At 44.0% G+C, this 27618-nt stretch overlaps 2 protein-coding genes and 1 pseudogene across 5 annotated transcripts in view; 1 reads left to right on the top strand and 2 right to left on the bottom strand.

The window, feature by feature from the left end:
* COL4A6 (collagen type IV alpha 6 chain) overlaps positions 1 to 8483 on the bottom strand; it is a 181475-nt gene extending 172992 nt beyond the window's left edge. For all 3 annotated transcript variants that reach the window (XM_038748142.1, XM_038748143.1, XM_038748144.1), the window contains exons 1-2: positions 8449 to 8483; positions 8318 to 8369 (exon numbers count right to left, since the gene is read on the bottom strand). In XM_038748142.1, coding sequence (XP_038604070.1) covers positions 8318 to 8369; positions 8449 to 8459 — 63 coding nt within the window. In that variant the 5' untranslated portion in view covers positions 8460 to 8483. The remainder of the gene's footprint in view (positions 1 to 8317; positions 8370 to 8448) is intronic.
* LOC119930260 lies at positions 2628 to 2716 on the bottom strand (annotated as a pseudogene).
* Positions 8484 to 16811: 8328 nt separating the features above from the next.
* The window catches only part of COL4A5 (collagen type IV alpha 5 chain), a 125964-nt gene continuing 115157 nt past the window's right edge, over positions 16812 to 27618 (top strand). For both annotated transcript variants that reach the window (XM_038747869.1, XM_038747868.1), the window contains exon 1: positions 16812 to 17056. In XM_038747869.1, coding sequence (XP_038603797.1) covers positions 16970 to 17056 — 87 coding nt within the window. In that variant the 5' untranslated portion in view covers positions 16812 to 16969. The remainder of the gene's footprint in view (positions 17057 to 27618) is intronic.

Here is a 27618-nt window from a genome sequence, read left to right as displayed (position 1 = left end):
AGCATTTAGCCCAGTTCTTCCAAGCAGTTTTACGAGAATGGACCTACACTGACCATCAAAGGTGGTCCACACAAGGTTGTAGAGGTTTACGGGAAGTAAGAAATACTGTAGGGTTGTGAGGTCTTTAGAGTTCATAAAGAAATTATATGGAATAGGAAATCTACGAAGCATTTAAATAAGAGCAAACATAAGTTAGGGTTACATGATCATAGTGAAGTGGAAAATAGATGCCCATATTAAGGCCAGGAAAATGCTTTCCTCTAAAATGTCCAGATAAAGCAGAAGCATTTATCTGGATTGACTGTCAAGTGTATACTTTACTATTAATGCAGGCTTGATCTTAAACTGGGAGGTAACTGGGGCAGAACTGTGTTGGATTATAAATTTCAAAAAGCCCCAGGTGCTCAACTGGCAGGTATTTGGTGGGCATGTTTATGGTTGGAATTAGTGTGGCCTGGTGGATAGAGCCCAGGCCTGGGGGTCAGAAGGACCTGAGTTCTAATCCCAGCTCTGCCAGTTGTCTATGTGACCTTGGGCAAGTCCCTTCACTTCTCTGGGCCTCAGTTACCTTATCTGTAAAATGGGGATTAGACTGAGAGCCCTATACGGGACAGGGTAATACCCTGTACCTACCCCAGCACTTAATACACTCCCTGGCACATGGTTGGTACTTTAACAAATACCGCAATTATTATTATGCTCATGGTGAGCAGGGAATGTGTCTGGTATACTGTATTCCCCCAAGAGTTTAGTATAATGCTCTACACGCAGTAAGCACCCGATAAATGTGACTGATTAGCACTCAATTTAATACTAAGCGGTCTTATTAGGGACATAAGACATCATTTCCCTCAGGCTGCAATTTATGGCAGAAGCTGGGCCAGGGGTATTGAAACCAAGCCCACAAATGGGGTGGTTCTGAACAAAAGTACCTAAATCAATAATAACCATGATAGACTATAGAAACAAGTTACACAGGTTGGACATACTCCATGTCCCACATGGGGCCCACAGTCTTAATCCCCATTTTACAGATGAGGTAACTGAAGGACAGAGAAGCGAAGTGACATGCCCAAGGTCACACAGCAGACAAGTGATGGAGCTGGGATTAGATCCCAAGTCCTGACTCCCAAGCCCTTGCTCTATCCACTAGGCAACACTGCTTCTAAGCAGTGAGGTACTCCAATACCTCTTCTGCCACTGACCTGTTAAGGAATCTCTCAGATGTTTTCTCATGTGCAAAATGGGCAAAAAACGCCTGTGTTCCCAATCAACCTCTTAGATTCAGAGTCCTATGTAACAAGGATACTGAGGCCTATCTGACACAGTTCTGAGTCCCATCTGATTGTCTCTCTCACAGTGCTTAATGCTTTGGCACTTAGAAAGCTCCTAATAAAAGCTATGTTTATTAAACAAATGAGCCATATTAAGGCTTAACATCTGAAAAGCATGAAATAAAATGTGTTCTAGCTGATGATCAAATACTATTAAGATTTCCTGCAGGAAAAGCCATAGAAAAATTGTAACAATTTCCCTCCACATAGAGATATTTTATTATTAGATTTTTCTCCCTCCTCCTTCCATTTCATACTGAAAAGAATAAGCCCAAACTCTGCTACAAAGTTATTGTCCAGGAGTAAGCAACAGGTGGATACTTTCAATTTGAATAAGACTGAAAACCATGGCATAACCTTTGGATTTCAATAATTTCATGGCTGTTACTCAAGAGGTGAAGGAAGACAAACTAACACATCAGAAAAAGCTGTAAATATTTTATAGTTTTCTCTCAATAATAATAATAATGATGGCATTTATTGAGGACTTGCTATGTGCAAAGCACTGTTCTAAGCGCTGAGGAGGTTGCACGGTGATCGGGTCGCCCCATGTGGGGCTCACAGTCTTAATCCCCATTTTACAGATGAGGGAACTGAGGCACAGAGCAGTTAAGTGACTTGCCCAAAGTCACACAGCTGACAATTGGCGGAGCCAGGATTTGAACCCATGACCTATGACTCCAAAGCCCCTGCTCTTTCCACTGAGCCACGCTGCTTCTCAAGTTAGTATCACCAATGAGTTTTCAGTTAGACAAGAAGCCAAAGAGTGAATAGAGCTTCCAATAGACTGGGGCCTGTTGGCACTTTTTCCAACGTTTGTGGTATATTCTACCTGAAAATACCACTTTGTAAGAGGCAGTAAAATTACTAGGCACTCTACCAACTCAAGCCAGGGGGCATTCCCATTAAGAATACAAATCAACAATGGACTTCAAATCAATAAGATGAGGTCAGTACTAAAACAACTTTTTCTGCTTAATCAGTCTGTCATTTTAGAGTGGTTCCCCTGAGTTAAAAATTAAAATAAAATACGAAAGCTTTCCTTTTTGAAGAAAAGGTTTTTTCTCCTGCAAGATCAGCTCATTTTATTCAGACATTTTTACAGAGTAGCAGGGCCCAGAAGTTTTCATTTTGACACTACAAGGATTCCACAATCACATTAAAATTGTACCGAGTATGAATAGCTTTCAAATGGCCTGTTCAAGTTTAAAGAAAACATGTGTGATCTGTACATAATAATGATGGCATTTATTAAGCGCTTACTATGTGCAAAGCACTGTTCTAAGCGCTGGAGAAAATATGGAACGCCTCACGAATTTGCATGCCATCCTTGTGCAGGGGCATCATTCCAATTTTAGTATATGTGCTGCCAAAGCGAGCACATCTTCAGCTCTTGCTACATTTCCCAATACCCATTTCCTAGTCCAATGTGCTACCTGCCAAAATCTGAATACAAAACTTCTTATTGTTTCTTCAGACACATACATAAGACAATACCTCACATATTTGGAGATACTTGCAGAAACTTTCCATGTATACTCTCCAAGCCCCCAAACACTTCATAAGGCTATTTAAAATAAGTCTTCACCCTTGCAGTATGCAGAAACAGCAGTTTTAAGCACCAAAATTTTAGTATGTACAGATTAGTTTCTACTGCCCATATTGAACGGTTGTAATTTATAAGAGTGTTTGATATTTCAATTGGCGTCAGGCTGAATAATGAATTTAGAACACCTGATTAAGACTCCCACCAACTTAATTGGGTGTTTGATATTTCAATTGGCGGCAGGCTGAATAATGAATTTAGAACACCTGATTAAGACTCCCACCAACTTAATTGGCCAGATCTGTTTATCCATGAAAAGCACAACTGGCTATTGGGATCAATTCATCTTCAGTTCCTGGAAGTTATCAAGGTGAAATGAAAGGTTTCTGGGGGCTATACTTGTTCAGATAATTCATTTGATTGCTAATCAAGCAATCTATATAAACTGTGTGAATGGTATACTTTGGCGAAACATAACTTTGGGAGAGTTAAAAAAAACACACAGGGAATCGAAATTCTGATAAAGGTCTTATAAACAACCAGAAAGTCAATAGCCACGGGAAGGGCTGAACGGTCTCAGCAGTCCCAAGCGCTTAGTACAGTGCTCTGCACACAGTAAGCAGTTGCCACTTGTCTTAAAGAGGGCCTGCTTTGAGGTTCAGATTCCCACCCTCCTCCCGCTTGTCAAACTCCATGGGTCCCTTGGGGCTCTGAAGTAGGAAGGCCGCACGCTATGGTCCAGAAAATGTCACCATCCCACCTCATTCCTTAATCTCCCCTTTTTATAATGGTTCATTCTCTCCCAAGCTATAAATACAGTGTTCAGCCCACGGTAAGTGCTCAATAAATACCACTGATTAATTGTTTCTTGCCCCTGCTTCAATCCCAACTTTTCTGTGTCTCATCCCAACGCTTAGGCCAGTGCTCTGCCCACAGTATGCCCTTAATATATACCCCTGAAGGACTGCTTCTTGCCCCTGCTTCAATCCCAACGTTTCTGTGCCTCATCCCAGCGCTCAGCACACAGTAAGTGCTCAATACACACCACTGAAGGACTGCTTCTTGCCTCAGCTTCAATCCCAACGTTTCTGTGCCTCATTCCGGCGCTCAGCACACAGTAAGTGCTCAATACACACCACTGAAGGTCTGCTTCTTGCCTCTGCTTCTTGCCCCTGCTTCAATCCCAACGTTTCTGTGCCTCATCCCAGCGCTCAGCACACAGTAAGTGCTCAATACACACCACTGAACGACTGTTTCTTGCCCCTGCTTCAATCCCAACTTTTCTATACCTCATCCCAGCGTTTAGGCCAGTGCTCTGCCCACAGTAAGCCCTCAATACACACCACTGAACGACTACTTCTCCACTGAGTGTGGCTCGGTGGAAAGAGCACAAGCTTTGGAGTCAGAGGTCATGGATTCGAATCCCACTCCGCCACGTCTGCTATGTGACCTTGGACGAGTCACTTCTCTGAGCCTCAGTTACCTCATCTGTAAAATGGGGGTTAAAACTGTGAGTCCCACGTGGGACAACTTGATCACCTGTATCCCCCCCAGCGCTTAGAACAGTGCTCTGCACATAGTAAGTGCTTAACAAATGTCATTATTATATTATTATTATACTTCTTGCCCATTTCAATCTCAACTTTTCTGTGCCTCATCCCGGCGCTCAGCACACAGTAAGTGCTCAAAAAATACTATTGAATGAATACACACCATTGAACGACTGCTTCTTGCCCCTGCTTCAATCCCAATTTTTCTATGCCTCATCCCTGCGCTTCGCTCAGTGCCTTAAACTAAAAACAATACCATTGGTACAGGTTGGAGAAACAACGTGGCTCAGCAGAAAGAGCCCGGGTTTGGGAGTCAGAGGTCGTGAGTGCTAATTCCGCCTCCGCCACTTGTCAGCTGGGTGACTTTGGGCAAGCCACTTCACTTCTCCGTGCCTCAGTTACCTCCTCTGGGGGATTAAGACTGTGAGCCCCACGTGGGTCACCCTGATTCATTCATTCAATCGTATTTATTGAGTGCTTACTGTGTGCAGAGCACTGTACTAAGCGCTTGGGAAGTACAACTAGGCAACATATAGAGATGGTCCCTACCCAACAGTGGGCTCACATGACCTTGTATCCCCCCAACGCTTAGAACAGTGATCCCCCTTCTAGACTGTGAGCCCACTGTTGGGTAGGGACTGTCTCTATATGTTGCCAACTTGTACTTCCCAAGCGCTTGGTACAGTGCTCTGCACACAGTAAGTGCTCAATAAATAGGATTGAATGAATGAATGAATAGTGCTTGGCACATAGTAAGCGCTTAAATGCCATCATCATTATTATTATTAATAATAAACCCTGCAGGAAGGGCATCACTGGGCACATTGTGCCCCCCCAATCTCTGGGATGGGGGGGGTCCCCCCTAACCCCCCACCCACGGGGGGGTGGAAAGCAGCGTGGCTCAGTGGAAAGAGCCCGGGCTTTGGAGTCAGAGGTCATGGGTTCAAATCCCAACTCTGCCAATTGTCAGCTGTGTGACTTCGGGCAAGTCACTTCTCTGTGCCTCAGTTCCCTCATCTGTAAAATGGGGATTAAGACTGTGAGCCCCACGTGGGACAACCTGATCACCTTGTATCCTCCGAGCGCTTAGAACAGTGCTTTGCACATAGTAAGCGCTTAATAAGTGCCATTATTATTATTTATTATTATCCATAGTAAACACTTCATAAATGTCATTATTATTATTTATTATTATTCATAGTAAGCACTTCGTAAATGCCATTATTATTATTTATTATTATTGTTCTCTGTGCCTCAGTTCCCTCATCTGTAAAACGGGGATTAAGACTGCGAGCCCCACGTGGGACAACCTGATCACCTTGTATCCCCTGAGTGCTTAGAACAGTGCTTTGCACATAGTAAGCGCTTTATAAATGCCATTATTATTATTTATTATCATTATTCATAGTAAGCACTTCAGAAATGCCATTATTATTATTTATTATCATTATTGTCTGTGCCTCAGTTCCCTCATCTGTAAAACGGGGATTAAGACTGCGAGCCCCACGTGGGACAACCTGATCACCTTGTATCCCCCCAGCGCTTAGAACAGTGCTTTGCACATAGTAAGCGCTTTATAAATGCCATTATTATTATCATTATTCATAGTAAGCACTTCAGAAATGCCATTATCATTATTTATTATTATTATTATTCATAGTAAGCACTTTATAAATGCCATTATTATTATTTATTATCATTATTCACAGTAAGCACTTCATAAATGCAATTATTTATTATTATTCATAGTAAGCACTTCATAAACGCCATTATTATTATTTTTTATTATTATTCTCTGTGCCTCAGTCCCCTCATCCGTAAAACGGGGATTAAGACTGCGAGCCCCAGGTGGGACAACCTGATCACCTTATATCCCCCCAGCGCTTAGAACACTGCTTTGCACATAGTAAGCGCTTCATAAATGCCATCATTATTATTATCTATTATTATTATTCATAGTAAGCACTTCATAAACGCCATTATTATTATTTATTATTATTATTCTCTGTGCCTCAGTTCCCTCATCTGTAAAACGGGGATTAAGACTGCGAGCCCCACGTGGGACAATCTGATCACCTTGTATCCCCCCAGCTCTTAGAACAGTGCTTTGCACATCGTAAGCGCTTCATAAGTGCCATTATTATTATTATTAGTCTCTGTGCCTCAATTCCCTCATCTGTAAAACGGGGATTAAGACTGCGATCCCCACGTGGGATAACCTGATCACCTTGTACCTACCAGACTGTGAGCCCACTGTTGGGTAGGGACCGTCTCTATATGTTGCCAACTTGTACTTCCCAAGCGCTTGTCAATCAATCAATCAATCGTATTTATTGAGCGCTTACTGTGTGCAGAGCACTGTACTAAGCGCTTGGGAAGTACAAGTTGGCAACATATAGAGACGGTCCCTACCCAACAGTGGGCTCACAGTCTAGAAGGGGGAGAGAGTACGGTGGCATTTATAAAATACGATTGAATGAATCCCCCAGCACTTAGAACAGTGGTTTGCACATAGAGAAGCAGCATGGCTCAGTGGAAAGAGCCCGGGCTTTGGAGTCAGAGGTCATGGGTTCAAATCCCGGCTCCGCCAATTGTCAGCTGGGTGACTTTGGGCAAGTCACTTCACTTCTCCGGGCCTCAGCTGCCTCATCTGTGAAATGGGGATTAAGACTGGGAGCCCCCCGTGGGACAACCTGATCACCTTGTAACCTCCCCAGCGCTTAGAACGGTGCTTTGCACATAGTAAGAGCTTAACAAATACCATCATTATTATTATTATTATTATTACTTCCCAAGCGCTTAGTACGGTGGCATTTATGAAATACGATTGAATGAATGAATCCCCCCGGCGCTTAGAACAGTGCTTTGCACATAGTAAGCGCTTAACAAATACCATCATTATTATTATTATTACTTCCCAAGCGCTTAGTACGGTGGCATTTATGAAATACGATTGAATGAATCCCCCCGGCGCTTAGAACAGTGTTTTGCACATAGTAAGCGCTTAACAAACACCATCATTATTATTATTACTTCCCAAGCGCTTTGTACGGTGGCATTTATGAAATACGATTAAATGAATGAACCCCCCCAGCGCTTAGGACAGTGCTTTGCACATAGTAAGAGCTTAACAAATACCATCATTATTATTATTACTTCCCAAGCGCTTAGTACGGTGGCATTTATGAAATACGATTGAATGAATGAATCCCCCCAGCGCTTAGAACAGTGCTTTGCACATAGTAAGCGCTTAACAAACACCATCATTATTATTATTACTTCCCAAGCGCTTAGTACGGTGGCATTTATGAAATCCGATTGAATGAATCTCCCCAGCGCTTAGACCAGTGCTTTGCACATAGTAACAAGTACCATTATTATTATTACTTCCCAAGCGCTTAGTACGGTGGCATTTATGAAATACGATTGAATGAATGAATCCCCCCAGCGCTTAGGACAGTGCTTTGCACATAGTAAGCGCTTAACAAATACCATCATTATTATTATTACTTCCCAAGCGCTTAGTACGGTGGCATTTATGAAATACGATTGAATGAATGAATCCCCCCAGCGCTTAGGACAGTGCTTTGCACATAGTAAGCGCTTAACAAACACCATCATATTATTACTTCCCAAGCGCTTAGTACGGTGGCCTTTACGAAATACGATTGAATGAATCCCCCCGGCGCTTAGAACAGTGCCTTGTACACAGTAACAAATGCCATCATTATTATTATTACTTCCCAAGCGCTTAGTACGGTGGCATTTAGGAAATACGATTGAATGAATGAATCCCCCCAGCGCTTAGGACAGTGCTTTGCACATAGTAAGCGCTTAACCAATCCCATCACTATTATTCTTGGTAAAGGACTGGTTTAGGGACTTACCGCCAGCGCCGGAGCGATCACCAGGCACAGTGCGAGCAGGAACGGCCACCACCTGCAAAGGGAGTGGGGGAGAGTCAGGCCGAGGGTGGAGGCCCCCGGGGGCCCCCCAAAAAGCCCCCCGCGGAACTTACGCGGGGTCCATGCGGACGGCTGCGGGGAGCCACCCGCCCCGACCCCAGCCCGGGAATGGAGGCCCGAGGGGCGGAGCCTCCTCCCGTCCATCACGCCCCCAACTCCCACGGCTGGGGGTCGCCCCCAGGGCCCAACACAGTAATAATCAATCAATCAATCCTATTGATTGAGCGCCTACTGTGTGCGGAGCACTGCACTAAGCGCTGGGGAAGTACAAGTTGGCAACACATAGCCCAACAATGGGCTCACGGTCTAGATAAAACTAGACAATAATAGTAATCCTAACAATGATGGCATTTGTAGACTGTGAGCCCACTGTTGGGTAGGGACTGTCTCTATATGTTGCCAACTTGGACTTCCCAAGCGCTTAGTACAGTGATCTCCACACAGTAAGCGCTCAATAAATATAATTGATGATGATGATTTGTTAAGCGCTTACTATGTGCCAAGCACTGTTCTAAGCCTACACAACACTATGCAATACAGCACTGTGCTAAGCGCTTGGAGAGTACAAATTGGCAACACAGCCCAACAGTGGGCTCACAGTCTAGATAAACCTAGACAATAATAATAATCCTAACAACGATGGCATTTGTTAAGCGCTTACTATGTGCCAAGCACTGTTCTCAGCCTACACAACACTATGCACTACAGCACTGTGCTAAGCGCTTGGGAAGTGCAAGTTGGCAACACATAGCTCAACAGTGGGCTCACGGTCTAGATAAACCTAGACAATAATAATAATCCTAACAACGATGGTATTTGTTAAGCGCTTACTATGTGCCAAGCACTGTTCTAAGCCTACACAACACTATGCAATACAGCACTGTGCTAAGCGCTTGGGAAGTACAAATTGGCAACACAGCCCAACAGTGGACTCACAGTCTAGATAAACCTAGACAATAATAATAATCCTAACAACGATGGTATTTGTTAAGCGCTTACTATGTGCCAAGCACTGTTCTAAGCCTACACAACACTATGCAATACAGCACTGTGCTAAGCGCTTGGGAAGTACAAATTGGCAACACAGCCCAACAGTGGACTCACAGTCTAGATAAACCTAGACAATAATAATAATCCTAACAACGATGGTATTTGTTAAGCGCTTACTATGTGCCAAGCACTGTTCTAAGCCTGCACAACACTATGCAATACAGCACTGTGCTAAGCGCTTGGGAAGTACAAATTGGCAACACAGCCCAACAGTGGGCTCACAGTCTAGATAAACCTAGACAATAATAATAATCCTAACAATGATGGTATTTGTTAAGCGCTTACTATGTGCCAAGCACTGTCCTAAGCCTACACAACACTATGCAATACAATAATAATCCTAACAATGTTGGCATTTAAGCGCTTACTAAGTGCCGAGCACTGGTACATATTACTCTAGTTATTTATTTATTTATTTTACTTGTACATATCTATTCTATTTATTTTATTTTGTTAGTATGTTTGGTTTTGTTCTCAGTCTCCTCCTTTTAGACTGTGAACCCACTGTTGGGTAGGGACTGTCTCTATATGTTGCCAACTTGTACTTCCCAAACGCTTAGTACAGTGCTCTGCACACAGTAAGCACTCAATAAATACGACTGATTGATTACAAGGTGATCAAGTGGTCCCATGGGGGGCTCACCGTCTTCATCCCCATTTTACAGTTGAGTGAACTGAGGTTCAGAGAAGTTAAGTGACTTGCCCAAGGTCACCCAGCAGACATGTGGCAGAGCCAGGACTAGAATAATAATGATGGCATTTGTTAAGCACTTACTATGTGCCAAGCACTGTTCTAAGTGGCAGGGGGAATACAAGGTGATCAAATGGTCCCATGGGGGGCTCACAGTCTTCATTCCCATTTTACAGTTGAGGGAACTGAGGCTCAGAGAAGTTAAGTGACTTGCCCAAGGTCACACAACAGACATGTGGCAGAGCCAGAATTAGAATAATAATGATGGCATTTGTTAAGCACTTACTATGTGCAAAGCACTGTTCTAAGCGCTGGGGAGGATACAAGGTGATCAGGTTGTGCCCTGTGGGGCTCACAGTCTGAATCCCCATTTTACAAATGAGGGAACTGAGGCACAGAGAAGTTAAGTGACTTGCCCAAAGTCACACAGCTGATAGGTGGCAGAGCCAGAATTAGAACCCATGACCTCTGACTCCCAAGCCCAGGCTCTTTCCACTGGACCACACTGCCACTCACTCTCTCTCTCTCTTTCCCCTCCAGCAGCTCGGACATTGTAATCCCCCTCAATCAGTGCTATTTATTGAGCGCTGAAGGGGTGCACATCACTCTACCATTAAGACCATTAGAGAAGCAGCCGTGGCTAAGTGGAAAGAGCCCCGGCTGGGGAGTCAGAGGTCATGGGTTCTAATCCCTGCTCCACCACCAATCAGCTGTGTGACTTTGGGCAAGTCACTTCACTGAGCCTCAGTTCCCTCATCTGTAAAATGAGGATGAAGACTGTGAGCCCCACGTGGGACAACCTGATTACCTTGTGTCTCCACCAGCGCTTAGAACAGTGCTTGGCACATACAGTAAGTGCTTAACAAATACCAAAATTATTAAGATGGCAAGGCCCACATGGGACAGGGACTCTGTCAATCATTCCATTGTATTTCTTGAGCACTTACTGTGTGCAGAGCACTGTACTATGCGCTTGGGAAGTACAAATCGGCAAGAGAGACGGTCCCAACCCAACAACGGGCTCACAGTCTAGAAATAAATTCATATTTTCCTGTATATATGTATATACGTTTGTACATATTTATTACTCTATTTTACTTGTACATATCTATTCTATTTATTTTATTTTGTTAGTATGTTTGGTTTTGTTCTCTGTCTCCCCCTTTTAGACTGTGAGCCCACTGTTGGGTAGGGACTGTCTCTAGATGTTGCCAACTTGTACTTCCCAAGCGCTTAGTACGGTGCTCTGCACACAGTAAGCGCTCAATAAATATGATTGATGGTGATGGATATTTTTTAATAATAATAGTAATGGTATTAAGCACTTACTATATGGCAAGCAGTGCTCTAAGTGCTGGGGTAGGTACAAGGTAATCAGGTTGTCCCATGTGGGGCTCATACTCTTAATTTCTTAAGTTAACTTCTCTGTGCCTCAGCTACCTCATCTGTAAAATGGGGATTAAGGCTGTGAGCCCCACGTGAGACAACCTGATTACCTTGTATTAACCCCCCAAGCACTTAGAACAGTGCTAGTCACATAGTAAGCACTTAACAAATGCCATCTTTTTTTATCCTCATTTTACAGAGGAGGTAACAGAGGCACAGAGAATAATAATAATAATAATGATAATAATAATGGCATTTGTTAAGCACTTACTATGGGCCCAGCACTGTTCTAAACCCTGGGATAGATTCAAGGGAATCAAGTTGTCCCCCATGGGGCTCACACTCTTAATCCTCATTTTACAGAGGCGGTAATGGAGGCACAGAGAAGTGAAGTGGCTTGCCCAAGGCCACATAGCAGACAAGGGGTAGAGTCGGAATTAGAACCCACATCCTCCGACTCCCAAGCCTGGACTCCTGCCACTAAACGACGCTGATTCTCATAAATTCTCATCTGTAAAATGGGGATGAAGACTGTGAGCCCCCCGTGGGACAACCTGATCACCTTGTAACCTCCCCAGCTCTTAGAACAGTTCTTTGCACATAGTAAGCGCTTAATAAATGCCATTAAAAAAATTTTAAAAAAGTGCTCACTGTGTGCAGAGCACTGTACCATTAAGCCTGTGAGTCCCAGGTGGAACAGTGTCTATATCATTCATTCATCCATTCAATCGTATTTATTAAGCACTTACGGTGTGCAGAGCACTGTACCATTAAACCTGTGAGCCCCACATGGGACAGGGCCTGTGTCACTCAACCATATTTATTAAATGCTTACTGTGTGCAGAGCACTGTACTAAGCGCTTGGGAAAGTGCAATTCCATCATCATCATCATCAATCGTATTTATTGAGCGCTTACTGTGTGTAGAGCACTGTACTAAGCGCTTGGGAAGTCCAAGGTGGCAACATATAGAGACAGTCCCTACCCAACAGTGGGCTCACAGTCTAAAAGAGAACAATAAACAACAATAAAGAGAATCCCCGCCCCACAACGAGCATACTGTCCAACCCCAACTACCTTGTATCTACTCCAGTGCTTAGTACAGAGCCTGGCACATAGTGAGCACTTAAAAAAATCCCACAATTATTATTATTATTATTATTATTAGGGGCTTGGGAGGCTGCAATGGGTGGATGCGTTACTGTCCACTTGAGCTACTGTCTCCCCTCCAAAGCCCTCAGGACCTCCCCACACCCCAATTTGCACGTGTACAATCATCTATGTACACACACGTGCATACACAGGCAACCCCCCCATGGTGTCCTCCAACCTGCTGAACGCACTGTGAGCCCACTGTTGGGTAGGGACTATCTCTATATGTTGCCAATTTGTACTTCCCAAGCGCTTAGTACAGTGCTCTGCACACAGTAAGCGCTCAATAAATACGATTGATGATGGTGATGACAAGGGGGAAACCACTCCATCAGGGACCACCCCTGCCCCGGCCTTATTACCGGGGAAATTTGCACTTTAGGACACTTGCAGAGAAGCAGCGTGGCTCAGTGGAAAGAGCACGGGCTTGGGAGTCAGAGGTCGTGGGTTCGAATGCCGCCTCCCCCACATGTCTGCTGTGTGACCTTGGGCAAGTCGCTTCACTTCTCTGTGCCTCAGTTCCCTCATCTGTGTGCAGAGAACAGTGCTTTGCACATAGTAAGCGCTTAATAAATGCTATCATTATTATCTGTAAAATGGGGATTAAGACTGTGAGCCCCACATGGGACAACCTCACCTCCTTGTATTCTCCCCAGCGCTTAGAACAGTGCTTTGCACATAGTAAGCACTTAAATACCAACATTATTATTACTTGCAGAGACTGGAGTTCCTTTTAGACGCCCCGGGGCTATTAATTCTATCTCCACCTGCCTGTAAAAATGTTGCACAACCTACAACAAAGCAGCAGCAGCATCAATAGTATTTATTGAGCGCTTACTGTGTGCAGAGCACTGTACTAAGCATGGAGAAGCAGCATGGCTTAGCGGCTAGAGCACGGGCCTGGGAGTAAGGAGGTCGTGGGTTCTAATCCCGGTTCCTCCACCTGTCCACTGTGTGACCTTGAAGCGAGTCACTTGACTTCTCTGGGCCTCAGTTCCCTCCTCTGTAAAATGGGGAGACGGTGAGCCCCTATGTAGGACAGGGGTCCGCGTCCCATCAGATTGGCTTGTATCTACCCCAGCGCTTAGTAGTGCCTCGCACATAGTAAGCACTTCACAAATATTGTTATTATTATAATTATTGTTATTAACAAAGCCTACAACACATAGTTGCGGTAGTCTAGAGATGCAGGGGGAGCTCCTAAACTCGGTCGGGGCATTCTTGGCTCAGTGGAAAGAGCCCGGGTTTAGGATTCGGAGGACGTGGGTTCTAATCCCGGCTCCGCCACTTTGGGAAGTCACTTAACTTCTCTGTGCCTCAGTTACCTCATCTGTAAAATGGGGATTAAAACTGTGAGCCCCCTGTGGGACAACCTGATCACCTTGTATCCCCCCAGCGCTTAGAACAGTGCTTTGCACATAGTAAGCGCTTAACAAATACCATCATTATTATTTAGATTATGTGCTTGGCACATAGTAAGCACTTAAATACCATCATTATTATTACTATTCTCTGTGCCTCAGTGACCTCATCTGTAAAATGGGGATTAAGACTGTGAGCCCCATGTGGGACACCCTGATCACCTTGTATCCCCCCAGTGCTTAGAACAGTGCTTTGCACATAGTAAGCGCTTAACAAATACCATCATTATTATTATTATTACTATTCTCTGGGCCTCAGTGACCTCATCTATAAAATGGGGATTAAGACTCTGTGCTTGGCACATAGTAATAATAATAATACTACTACTAATAATGGCATTTATTAAGCGCTTACTTTGTGCAGAGCACTGTACTAAGCACTTGGGAAGTACAAGCTGGCAACATCTAGAGACGGTCCCTACCCAACAACGGGCTCACAATCATTATCATTACTACTCTCTGTGCCTCAGTGACCTCATCCGTAAAATGGGGATTAAGACTCTGTTCTTGGCACATAGTAATAATTATAATGATGGCATTTATTAAGTGCTTACTAAGTGCCAAGCACTGTTCTAAGCACCGGGGTGGGGGTGGGGGGTGTTACAAAGTGGGGCTTACACTCTTAATCCCCATTTTACAAATGAGGTAACTGAGGCACAAAGAAGTGATTTGTGAGCCCACTGTTGGGTAGGGACTGTCTCTATATGTTGCCAGCTTGTACTTCCCAACCGCTTAGTACAGTGCTCTGCACACAGTAAGCGCTCAATAAATACGATTGATTGATTGATTTTCCCAAAGTCACACAGCTGACAATGGGCGGAGCCGGGATTTGAATCCATGATCTACACAGCTGACAATGGGCGGAGCTGGGATTTGAACCCATGACCCCTGACTCCAAAGCCCGTGCTCCTTCCACTGAGCCACGCTGCTTCTCACAATTTAGTGCCTAACAAATACCCTGTGCAAGGATGACACGCAAATTCGTGAAGCGTTCCATGTTTTTTTCTTCCTCCCTTCAAGGCCCTGCTGAGAGCTCACCTCCTCCAGGAGGCCTTCCCAGACTGAGCCCCTTCCTTCCTCTCCCCCTCGTCCCCCTCTCCATCCCCCCATCTTACCTCCTTCCCTTCCCTTCCCTGCAGCACCTGCATATATGTATATATGTTTGTACATATTTATTACTCTATTTTACCGGTACATATCTATTCTATTTTATTTTGTTAGTATGCTTGGTTTTGTTCTCTGTCTCCCCCTTTTAGACTTTAAGCCCACTGTTGGGTAGGGACTGTCTCTATATGTTGCCAACTTGGACTTCCCAAGCGCTTAGTACAGTGCTCTGCACACAGTAAGTGCTCAATAAATACAATTGATTGACTATCATCATCATTATGCAATACTATATTATTATTATCATTACTATACAATATTATATTATTATTATTCCATTATTTACCGGTTTGTTCGCGCTAACAGAGACAGTAATGACAACTCTTATACATATTTGTTACTCTATTTATTACTATTTTTTACTCTATTCATTTATTTATTTCATATTTGTTACTCTTTATTACTATTTTTTACTCTATTTTTTACTCTGTATTTATTTCATATTTGTTACTCTATTTATTACTATTTTTTACTCTATTTATTTCATATTTGTTACTCTATTACTATTTTTTACTCTATTTTTTACTCTATATTTATTTCAGATTTGTTACTCTATTACTATTTTTTACTCTATTTTTTACTCTATTTATTTCATATTTGTTACTCTATTACTATTTTTTACTCTATATTTATTTCATATTTGTTACTCTATTACTATTTTTTACTCTATTTTTACTCTATTTATTTATTTCATATTTGTTACTCTATTACTATTTTTTACTCTGTTTTTTACTCTATTTCATATTTGTTACTCTATTACTATTTTTTACTCTATTTTTTACTCTATTTCATATTTGTTACTCTATTACTCTTTTTTACTCTATTTATTTCATATTTGTTACTCTATTACTATTTTTTACTCTATTTTTTTATTTATTTCATATTTGTTACTCTATTACAATTTTTTACTCTATTATTTACTCTATTTCATATTTGTTACTCTATTACTATTTCTTACTCTATTTTTTACTCCATTTATTTATTTATTTTACTTGTACATATCTATTCTATTCATTTTATTTTGTTACTTGTACTTCCCAAGCGCTTAGTACAGTAAGCGCTCAATAAATACGATTGATGATGATGAAGTCTTATCCTTTACCCCCCGCGCCTAATGCGCTGCACGGTCCGGCTACACCGCGACCGCATCACCGGTCCAACCTCGTCTCTCTCCGCCAGAGGGGGGGAAAATAGTCCCCCTAGTTGAGGACGGGGTGGGAGGGCGGGAGAGGGGAGGGGGTGGATGGTATGGGGGTACATGCCCCCCCAAATCCCCCTAGGTGGGCATGGGACCCTCTCCCACCCCCTCTTAAAGCGGGCAACAGGTGGGACAGCGGAGGGATACTGTTGGGGGGGGCAGAGGTGTTGGCCAAAAAAGTAGATCCGGGCAGGGAGCTCTGGCTGGGAAAAAGTTTTTGAGCCACAGCAGAAGTTGGTGCAGAGCGCTAACGCAACAGCCGCTCTGTGGGAGGAGGGAGAGGGCCAAACTCCCCTTTTTTTCCCACTCCTTTTTCCTTTCTCCCATTTTTTCCACCCCCTTTTCCACCCCTTTTTCCTCCCCCCTCCCCTGGTGCAGCCGGATTCATCCCCGACACCATGGCAGCTGGGAGGCAGAAGAGCCCGGCCGCTGCTGGACCGTGTTAAGCAGGAGGAGGAAGAGGAAGAAAAGGAGGAAGAAAAAGGAAAGAAGAGGAGGAGGAAGCAGGGGAGCATGCAACTGAACTCCAGGAGCCAGCTTGGCCACCTGGCTGCCGGCTTGGTGGCCCTGGCGCTCTGCGGGCAGATGGCCGAGGCTGCGGTGAGTGACCTAATTCATCATAATAATGGTATTTGTTAAAAGTTTGCTATGTGCCAAGTGCTCTTCTAAACTCTGAGGGGGCTGCGAAGTCATTAGGTTGTTCCACGTGGGACCCAAGGGCTTTATCCCCATTTTACAGAGGAGGTAACTCAGGCCCGGTGAAGTGACTTTAATAGTGATGGCATTTATTAAGCGCTTACTATGTGCCAGGCACTGTGCTAAGCGCCAAGGTGGATGCAAAGTCATCAGCTTGACCCACGTGGGGTTCACAGTTTTCACCCCCCTTTTACAGGTGCGGTAACTCAGGCCCAGGGAAGTGACTTAACTAATAGTGATGGCATTTATTAAGCGCTTACTATGTGCCAGGCACTGTGCTAAGCGCCGAGGTGGATGCAAAGTCATCAGGTTGTCCCACGTGGGGCTCACAGTCTTCATCCCCATTTTACAGGTGAGGTAACTCAGGCCCGGTGAAGTGACTTAACTAATAAATGATGGCATTTATTAAGCGCTCACTATGTGCCAGGCACTGTGCTACGCGCTGAGGTGGATGCAAAGTCATCAGGTTGTCCCACGTGGGGTTCACAGTTTTCACCCCCATTTTACAGGTGAGGTAACTTAGGCCCGGTGAAGTGACTTAACTAATAATGATGGCATTTATTAAGCGCTTACTCTGTGCCAGGCACTGTGCTAATCGCTGAGGTGGATGCAGAGTCATCAGGCGGGGTTCAGAGTTTTCAACCCCATTTTACAGAGGAGGTAACTCAGGCCCGGTGAAGTGACTTAACTAATAATGATGGCATTTATTAGGCGCTTACGAAGTGCCAGGCACTGTGCTAAGTGCTGAGGTGGATGCAAAGTCATCAGGTTGTCCCACGTGGGGTTCACAGTTTTCACCCCCATTTTACAGGTGAGGTAACTCAGGCCCGGTGAAGTGACTTAACTAATAATGATGGCATTTATTAAGCGCTCACTATGTGCCAGGCACTGTGCTAAGCGCTGAGGTGGATGCAAAGTCGTCAGGTTGTCCCACGTGGGGTTCACAGTTTTCACCCCCATTTTACAGATAGGGAACTCAGGCCCAGAGAAGTTGTGACTTAATAATGATGGCATTTTTTAAGCGCTTACTATCTGCCAAGCGCTGTTCTAAGCGCTGAGGTGGATACGAAGTCATCAGGCAGTCCCACGTGGGTCTCATAGTCTTCATCCCCATTTTCCAGGTGAGGTAACTCAGTAATAATGATGACACTTGTTAAGCACTTACTACGTGCCAAGCACTGAGGTGGGGAGGATACAAGGTAATTGAGTTGACCCACGTGGGGCTCACAGTCTTCGTCCCCATTTTACGGATGAGGTAACTCTGGCACAGAGAAGTTAAGTGACTTAATAATGCTGGCATTTGTTAAGCGTTTACTATGTGCCAAGCACTGTTCCAAGCGCTGGGGTAGATACAGGGTCATCAGGTTGTCCCACGTGGGGCTCACAGGCTTCATCCCCTGGTGAAGGAGGGAACAGGTGATGGAACCGAGATGCGGTGAAGTAAAATGACTTGCCCAAAGTCACACAGCTAATCTGGTGTTTGTGAAGTGCTTACTATGTACTAAACGCTGGGGGGAGGCAAGTAAATCGGGTTGGACCCAGGCCCCTAGCCCACGTGGGGCTCCACCCCCATTTTACAGAGGAGGGAACTGAGGCGCAGAGAGTAATAATAATGATGATGGTATTTAAGGGCTTACTATGTGCTTACCACTGCTCTAAACGCTGGGGCAGATACAAGGTAATTCATTCATTCGTTCAATCGTATTTATTGAGCGCTTACTGTGTGCAGAGTACTGTATTAAGCTAATCAGGTTGCCCCACGTGGGGCTCATGGTCTTAATCCCCATTTTCCAGATGAGGGAATTGAGGCCCAGAGAAGTGAAGTGACTTGCCCAAAGTCCCACAGCAGACAAATGGCCGAGTCGGGATTAGAACCCACGTCCTCTGACTCCCAAACCCATGGTCTTGCCACTAAGCCCGGTTGCAGCGCTTACGATGTGCCAGACGCTGTAATAAGCGCTTGGGTGGATACAAGCATCAGTCAGTGGTACAGATTGAGGGTTTACTATGTGCAGACCACTGTACTAAGCGCTTGTTAGAAGATCGAGAGGAAGGCTTGGGCCAAACCCCCTCCTCAGTCAATTCGTGGTATTTATTGATCCCTTGCCGTGTGCAGAGCACTGTACTAAGTGCTTTGGGAGAGTAAAATGCGACAGTTAGCAGATTCGTTCTCTGCGCACAACGAGTTTACAGCTAAGAGGAGCTTATTACACCTTGTTTCCCTCTGGGATCCCGAACCCCTCATCACTGTCGCCTGAAAGGTGGATTCATTCACTCATTCATTTATTCAATCGTATTTATTGAGCGCTAACTGTGTGCAGAGCACTGTACTAAGCGCATGAAAAGTACAATTCGGTAACAACCCCCTTTCTCGTCCCTGCCCCTTCTCCCCCCCCACCCCCAAAAGACCCCTTAGTACGCCTTCAATCATTCCTTCAATCCTGTTGAGCACTTACTGTGTGAGAACACTGTACTGAGCGCTTGGGAGAGTACAATGCGGGCTTATTGGGAAAGAAGGTAGGTAAGGGAGTCGGGTGGATGGTGGAAAAACACTTCGAAGTGATCGAAGCCTTCAAGTAACTTTATCTTCACTTTTCCTTTTTTTGGTACTGCGATTTAAAATACCCTTAAGCGTATTAAGGTTTTTTTTTTGAAGTCACACTACTAAAGTGTCTAGTCTGTTTAAATAGTTGGACTTGTGTCCCCTCTCCTCATCCTTTTCTCTTTTTAAAAAGATGGTGGGAATGAATTGAATTTCCGAGGGACGGGTTGAAAGGAACATTTGGGGAGGGCTATTTGTGGGGAAAAGTATCAAGCACGAGGAGACACAGGTGGTGACACCTGTAGAGCTGCTGTTCCCCTCTGGAACTGAAGAACTACTTTCCAACTAGGATTGAAAAGGGATGGTGAGGGGAAAAAAGAAGACTTGACCCTCCAGGAGGGACTGCTTGGGGAGATTTAAGTAGTTGTGATTTAAAAAGTAGCTTTTTCCTCCAACCAGCCTTTCCTAACAGCCATACTTGGAGTTTTATCATTTTGCTAAATTCATGATAGTAATCACAGCCTTTGGTAATATCTTTTAACTTTTCCTGCTTAATGTTGGAGCAGTTTTCCCTTGGGATGGAAGGAATGATAGAAGGGACAGTGTAGGATTCGCTTTTTACTTTTAAAGCAGTTACGCAGTATCAACTGGATCAGCAAAATCTATCATACAATTTTTGGGGTTTGTTTTTTTTTTTTTTGAAGCAAACTGAGGTCACAAGCTTCTTCAGGGTGTCCGGTGGTACTCACCTGTTTCATTGAAAGGCCTGATACAAGGGCAAGAACAAGAGATTGTTAAATAGACATTATGTAAGTTCTGGTAATTTTTATAGCTGATGGTAATTTACAGAACCATCATTTTACAGTGGGAACTTGGGCTCTCAACAAGATGAAAAACCTTGGGGACAAACATTTCTCTGCAGCTTTTAACCAAAAATTGAGTTTCTGGGAAAAACAACTAAGAAATCTCTCCCCAAAACAAGTGTGTAAATTAGCTTCCCAACTGGACACATTAAGAACCTATGACAAGAATTTTAATCTTGTGAAAAAGATGCAAGGTACCTTAGAACTGTTCTTGAATTATGAATGATCATTTTCTTGGAAAATGTTGTACAGCTTAGGATAAAGCCCAGGGTACTGTAGGGAGTGAGCCCACTCTTGGGTAGGAACCGTCTCTATATGTTGCAAACTTGTAATTCCCAGGCGCTTAGTACAGTGGCCTGCACACAGTAAGTGCTCAATAAATACAATTGAATGAATGAGAGGAGTTCCGAGTTGACTAAAATATTTGAATGCTTCTAGGACAACGCTCAAGTCACTTCACCTTTTCCCTCCCCTTATTACTTGAAAACTGGCTCCATTTTATTCATGGCAATGCCAAATTAGTTGAATAACTGGGTGGCAATAACAACAAAGAATTGAGTTGCAGGGTTTGGGGGTTAATCATACCTTCACGGGGAATCAATTGGTATTAATCAAGCTTTTTCAAGGCCAAATTGGAACCTACTCTTTGGGGCAGCTTAGACTGTACTGAGGTTAATAGAAAGCAAAACAAGTTTTCCAAGTTGGAAAGGACACCCTCAGGGATAGAAAAAACATGCTGCGTTGACTAAGACAAATTGAGTGTTCCTTGATGGTGAATTTAGCAATACCAGGAGTTCTCCAATAATGTGGGGGTTGTAAACTGGGGAAATTGATTTGTAATAACCACTCATTCGATGGGATATGGCGGAAGCAGTGAGAACACTACCACATCTTTTGATTTAAATTTGTTTATTAGTGTTATTCCCCCAGGCTCCATTCATACTCCCGGCAGTCTTCTTTATACCTTTGTTTTCACTGCTGTATTACTATACTAAATACTATAAAGGTGCAAAAAATGCCAAGTACTGTAAAAAACAGTAAACCTAGAAAATGAGCTGCTTTGCAATCCTAATGCTCCTCACTGCATCCTCCTTAGCCATATTTGGGCCAAAGTGTGGGATGGGTTATACCCAGAGCAGACGGGTATGGTGGGAAGAACCTTCTGTAATAGTTTCCACTATTTAGTTTCCTGATCGGCAAATACTATAACAAATATTCATTAGGCCAGAACAGGGAATATCCCAATTTAGGCCATTTGCCATCATAGAGCAAATGAGTAGGGGATATGGCTTTTTCCTCTATGCAGATAAATTGTGGTCCAGTATTTGGGCTCTGCCCCTTAATAAGTTGGGTCTTCCCTTCATTCGGTTATTTGAGCACTAACTAATAATAATAATAGTGATGGTATTTAAGCGCTTACTATGTGCCAAGCACTGTTCTAAGCGCTGGGGTAGATACAAGGTAAGCAGGTTGTCCACATGGGGCTCACAGTCTTAATCCCCATTTTACAGATGAGGTAACTGAAGCCCAGAGAAGTTGAGGCTTGCCCAAAGTCACACAGCAGACAAGCGATGGAGTCAGAATTAGAACCCACGACCTCTGACTCCCAAGCCTGTGCTCTCTCCAATAAGCCATGCTGCATGCAGAACACTGTACTAAGCACTTGGGAGAGTACAAGAGAAGCAGCGTGGCTCAGTGGAAAGAGCACGGGCTTTGGAGTCCAAGGTCAGGGTTTCAAATCCCGGCTCTGCCAATTGCCAGCTGTGTGACTTTGGGCAAGTCACTTCACTTCTCTGGACCTCAGTTCCCTCATCTGTAAAATGGGGATGAAGACTGTGAGCTGCCTGTGGGACAATTTGATCACCTTGTAACCTCCCCAGCGCTTAGAATGGTGCTTTGCACACAGTAAGCGCTTAATAAATGCTATTATTATTATTACAAAATAATAAACAGACACATTTCCTGCCCATAGCGAGCTTTCAGTCTAGAAGGGGAGACAGACATTAATACAAATAAATAAATGTTACAGATATGGACATAAGTGCTATGGGGACAGGAGTGGGATTGAATAAAGGGAGCACGTCAGGGTGAAGCAGAAAGGAGTGGGAGGAGAGAAGGGCTTAGGGAAGGCCGCTTGGAGGCCATGTACCTTCAGTAAGGCTTTGAAGGGGGGAGAATAATTGTCTGTCAGATTTGAAGGCGGGGGGGGCATTCCAGGCCAGTGGCAGGATGTGGGTACAGTGCTCTGCACATAGTAAGCGCTCAATAAATACGATTGATGATGGTGAGATACACAAGATCAAGGCACAGTGAGAAGGTTAGTATTAGAGAAGCGAAGTGTACGGCCTGGGTCATAGTAGGGGTGTAGTGAGCTAGGAGGGGGCAAGGTGAGAGAGTGCTTTAAAGCCAATGGTGGGGAGTTTTTGCCAAGTTAAATGGGTAACCACTGGAGTTTCTTGAGAAGCGGAGTGACAAATCTCAAATGTTTCCATAGAAAAATGATCCAGGCAGCTGAGTGACGAATGGACTGGAATGGGGAGAGACAGGAGGCAGGGAGGTCAGCAAGGAGGCTGATACAGTAATCAAGGTGGAGTAGGATAAGTGATTGTATTAACGCTGTTGATTGATTTAATTGATTACACCATCATTTGAAGGCACTGTAGGAGTTTTAATAGCCAGAAACCTCCCCCAGAGGTATGAAGCTGGAATGTTTGAAAGGTGAAGTCACTGCTTGCAACCCACTTTAAGGTAAAGGTGTCTTAAGGGGAGGCATTCTCAAGGGCTGGACTGAAAATTCCCCTTCAGAGCTGTACAGTTCTGTGTGAATGGCTGGAAGAAACTCAAAATGACTGCATTTGGAAAATACTGATTGGTTAAACTAGGCTGTGGGGGCTGACAGCTGAGATGTGCTTTTAGAGAGGCAGCGTGGCCTAGTGAATAGAGCAAAATTGGGCCCAGGAATCAGAAGGACCTGGGTTCTAATCCCGACTCTGCCAATTGTCTGCTGTGTGATCTTGGGCAAGTCACTTCATTTCACTGTGCCTTTGTTACCTCATGTGTAAAATGGGGAATAAGAGTGTGAGTCCCTGGGTCCAGGACTGTGTCCAACCTGATTACCTTGTATAATAATAATGGCATTTATTAAGTGCTTACTATGTGCAAAACCCTGTCCTACCTTGTATCTACCCCAGCGCTTAGTGCAGTGCCTGGCACATAGTGCTTACCAAATACCACAATTATTATTATTATTACTACTACTATTATTTCTAGAAATTTCCTCCCACAGACTCTGGAAAAACCCCAGGTAGCTTTTCTGTTGTCGACTTTGATCTGTCCTGAAGCCTGAAGCCCGGGAAGCAATGATAGTTTGGAGGCAGAGAGTAAGGAATCTCAGTCCTGTCCCTTCTCAGATCTTCTGCCTATCTCTTTTGCCCTTTGCCTCTCATTGTAATTTTTTAATGCTCTCATTGTCAATCATTTATTGACTCTCTGACCTTCCGCCACTGAGATAGGGAGTCCCAGTAGGACAGGGAGACGTGTGGGAACTGTCTATCTCGTATTCACCCCACCATTTAGTCCAATGCCTGACACATAGTAAGCACTTAATAAATATGCTAGTTAACTGCCCTGAAACATTAACAAAATGTCACTTGCAGTGGCCTCAGACCATTTTTATGCACCAAACCCCTGCAAGCATGCAAGCACTAGAACATGATCTGGGATTTAGGACTATTGATAGAGGACTGAAAAACCTAGACAATTAAAAGCCAGGGGAGAGAAAGGATAGAAGCATGCAATGAAGTAAAAGCATTTTGGAGGTCCATCTTACAACTAATAGAAATGTTTTGGTAATAATGGTGTTCTGTAAATATTGAAAATGAATATTTTGTTTAGTGGAGAAAAGCATCATATGGCTCCACTCAGTGATTTATAGCATTCAGGGAAGTGTGGCGCACCAACTGATGGCAGAGGCATGGAGTGAACTGTGGACACCAAGTGTGACTGTTGACTTCCCCTGCAATAAATATTTAATATATATTTGAGAAGTGGCTTCACAAGATCTTCAGCTGCTCACTTACATTCTTGAACAAAATCTAGATGTATTTTTTTCTCCACCTCTTCTTTCACCCAGCAGAAAATAAGTTTTAATATTTGCTGTCCATCAGTGGTATTTGAGCACTTACTGTGTACAGAGCACTGTATTGAGTGCTTGGGAGAATACTTTGCAACAGAGTTGATGCACATCCCCTGCCCACAATAAGCTCACAGTCTGTATGGGGAGACAGATGTGACTATAAATAAATGAATTATGGGTAGCTATCAAGTTCCAGGGGGTTCTGATATTTTTAAGCTGTTACTCCATTAATTGAGTGTAATTCACCCAGGCTGTGGGGCTAGACAAAACACCCACAAACGCCCTTTCAGCCCTGCTCACTATCAACAGCGCCCCGATGTATCTGAAGCTACTTCTTTCAAAGAGCACATACTTTTTTTAATAGCATTTATTAAGCGCTTACTATGTGCAAAGCACTGTTCTGAGCTCTAGGGAGGTTACAAGGTGATCAGGTTGTCCCACGGGGGGCTCACAGTCTTCATCCCCATTTTACAGATGAGGTAACTGAGGCCCAGAGAAGTGACTTGCCCAAAGTCACACAGCTGACAAGTGGTGGAGCTGGGATTTGAACCCATGACCTCTGACTCCGAAGCCCCGGCCCTTTCCACTGAGCCACGCTGCTTGGGTCCTTCCTGGTTGTGGATGTAGGGACTGTCTCTATATGTTGCCGACTTGTGCTTAGTACAGTGCTCTGCACACAGTAAGTGCTCAATAAATACAAATAATAATAATAATAATAATGGCATTTGTTAAGCGCTTACTATGTACAAAGCACTGTTCTAAGCGCTGGGGAGGTTACAAAGTGATCAGGTTGTCCCACGGGGGCTCACGGTCTTAATCCCCATTTTACAGATGAGGGAACTGAGGCCTAGAGAAGTTAAGTGACTTGCCCAAAGTCACACAGCTGACAATTGGCAGAGCTGGGATTTGAACCCATGACCTCTGACTCCAAAGCCCATGCTCTTTCCACTGAGCCACACCGCTTCTCATGGAGGGGAGAATCAGACTTTAATAAGATTGTGCCCCCGTCTGAACTCTGTTCTTCCCTTCCTGCCTCAGTTAATTGTATTCAGTGAGCATCTACTGTGTGCAGAGCACTATGCTAAATAGTAATTAGCATTTGTTGAGTGCTTAACTATGTGCAGAGCTCTGTACCAAGCACTGGGAGAGGATGCTCAGGTGGGAATTAGATAGGATCCCTGTACTTCAGGGTACTCACCATCTCACAAGCTACAAGTGGTTGAAAGAGTACAGTAAAATTAATATTTATGAGTCTGCCCTGGAGGATCTTACCGTCTTAAAGGGGGTACTCCTTGGATGTGAGTTAGCAGCTGAAGAAGATGTGTTAAGCCACCAGGGGCCCAGGTAATGTGGAAAAAGCGAGAAAGCTAGAGACTTTGAGAGATTTTTAAGGTTGCTCTGAATGGGGCTGATGAGAGGTTGGCTGTGAACACGGGGAAAAAATGGACATCACCCCTTAAGATTTAGGCACCCTCAGAGTTTCTCTGGACCAGTCCACTGCCTTCACATGGACAAATGACTAAAGCCAGGTAGGCTAGCTGATAATTAAATTTATATAGGGCACCGGAAGGACTGATTGTGAATACAGAATTTTGTTTCAAGACCCACCCAAAGGTTACATTAATCTACTTTGACAAAAATGTTCCCAGCTGGACTAGATAATTTGTCATACGATATGACCTACTTTTTAGGTGTACGTACAGTTCTATGGTACGAAAGTTGTGTCCTTTATTGAACCGGGAAAGTAATGTTCTTGAATTACCACTTGGGAAAATTTGTACTGCAGCATTCCTTAATCCAGTGGGTTTTGAGGCCCAAGAAGACCACCAGGATGGCTATTTTTTTGATACAAATTCCTATGTTATTGTTGTGTTCATCCCTAACAGCATGATTTGTTTGCATCTGTGCCCCTCAATGTTGTTTTACTGTATTAAGTACTGGAAAGATGCAAAAACCAAGAGGGTTGTGGGACAGTAGCATAGTGATGGCATTTATTAAGTGCTTCCTATGTGCAAAGCACTGTTCTGAGCGCTGGGGAGGTTACAAGATGGTCAGTTTGTCCCCCGGGGGGCTCACAGTTTTAATCCTCATTTTACAGATGAGGGAACTGAGGCCCAGAGAAATTGAATTCCCCCTTCTAGACTGTGAGCCCACTGTTGGGTAGGGACTGTCTCTATATGTTGCCAACTTGTACTTCCCAAGTGCTTAGTACACTACTCTGCACACAGTACGTGCTCAATAAATACGTCTGATTGAAGTGACTTGCCCAAAGTCACACAGCTGACAGGTGGCGGAGCAGGGATTTGAACCTATGACCTCTGACTCCAAAGCCTGTGCTCTTTTCCACTGAGCCACGTTGCTTGTGAGCCCACTGTTGGGTAGGGACTGTCTCTATATGTTGCCAACTTGTACTTACCAAGCACTTAGTACAGTGCTCTGCACGCAGCGCTCAATAAATACGATTGATGATGATAAGGCAGAGGTTGGGAAGTTTAGGTACTTCTTGCCTTGATCTAGAGAAGCAGCGTGGCTTCTTAGAAAGACCACAGGCCTGAGAGCCAGAAGACGTGGGTTCTAATGTCACTTGTCCGCTGTGTAGCCTTGGGCAAGTCACTTAACTTTTATTCATTCATTCAATCATATTGAGCGCTTACTGTGTGCAGAGCACTGTACTCAGCACTTGGCAACATTTAGAGATGGGCCCTATCCAACAACTCACAGTCCTTATTTCCCTCATCTGCAAATTGGGACTTCAGTACCTATTCTCCCTCCTACTTAGACTCTGAGTCCCATGTAGGACCTAATTACTTCTACCGGAATGCTTAGTATAGTGTTTAACACATAGTAAGCGCTTAACAAATACCACAGTGATGGTGATGATGATGATTATCTAGGCCAGGAGGGTATACACAATTGATTCTTTCCA

Source organism: Tachyglossus aculeatus, chromosome 6 (genome assembly GCF_015852505.1).
Source record: "Tachyglossus aculeatus isolate mTacAcu1 chromosome 6, mTacAcu1.pri, whole genome shotgun sequence".
In the NCBI taxonomy this organism is placed as follows: domain Eukaryota; kingdom Metazoa; phylum Chordata; class Mammalia; order Monotremata; family Tachyglossidae; genus Tachyglossus; species Tachyglossus aculeatus.
This window is presented reverse-complemented; position numbering and strand designations above follow the sequence as displayed.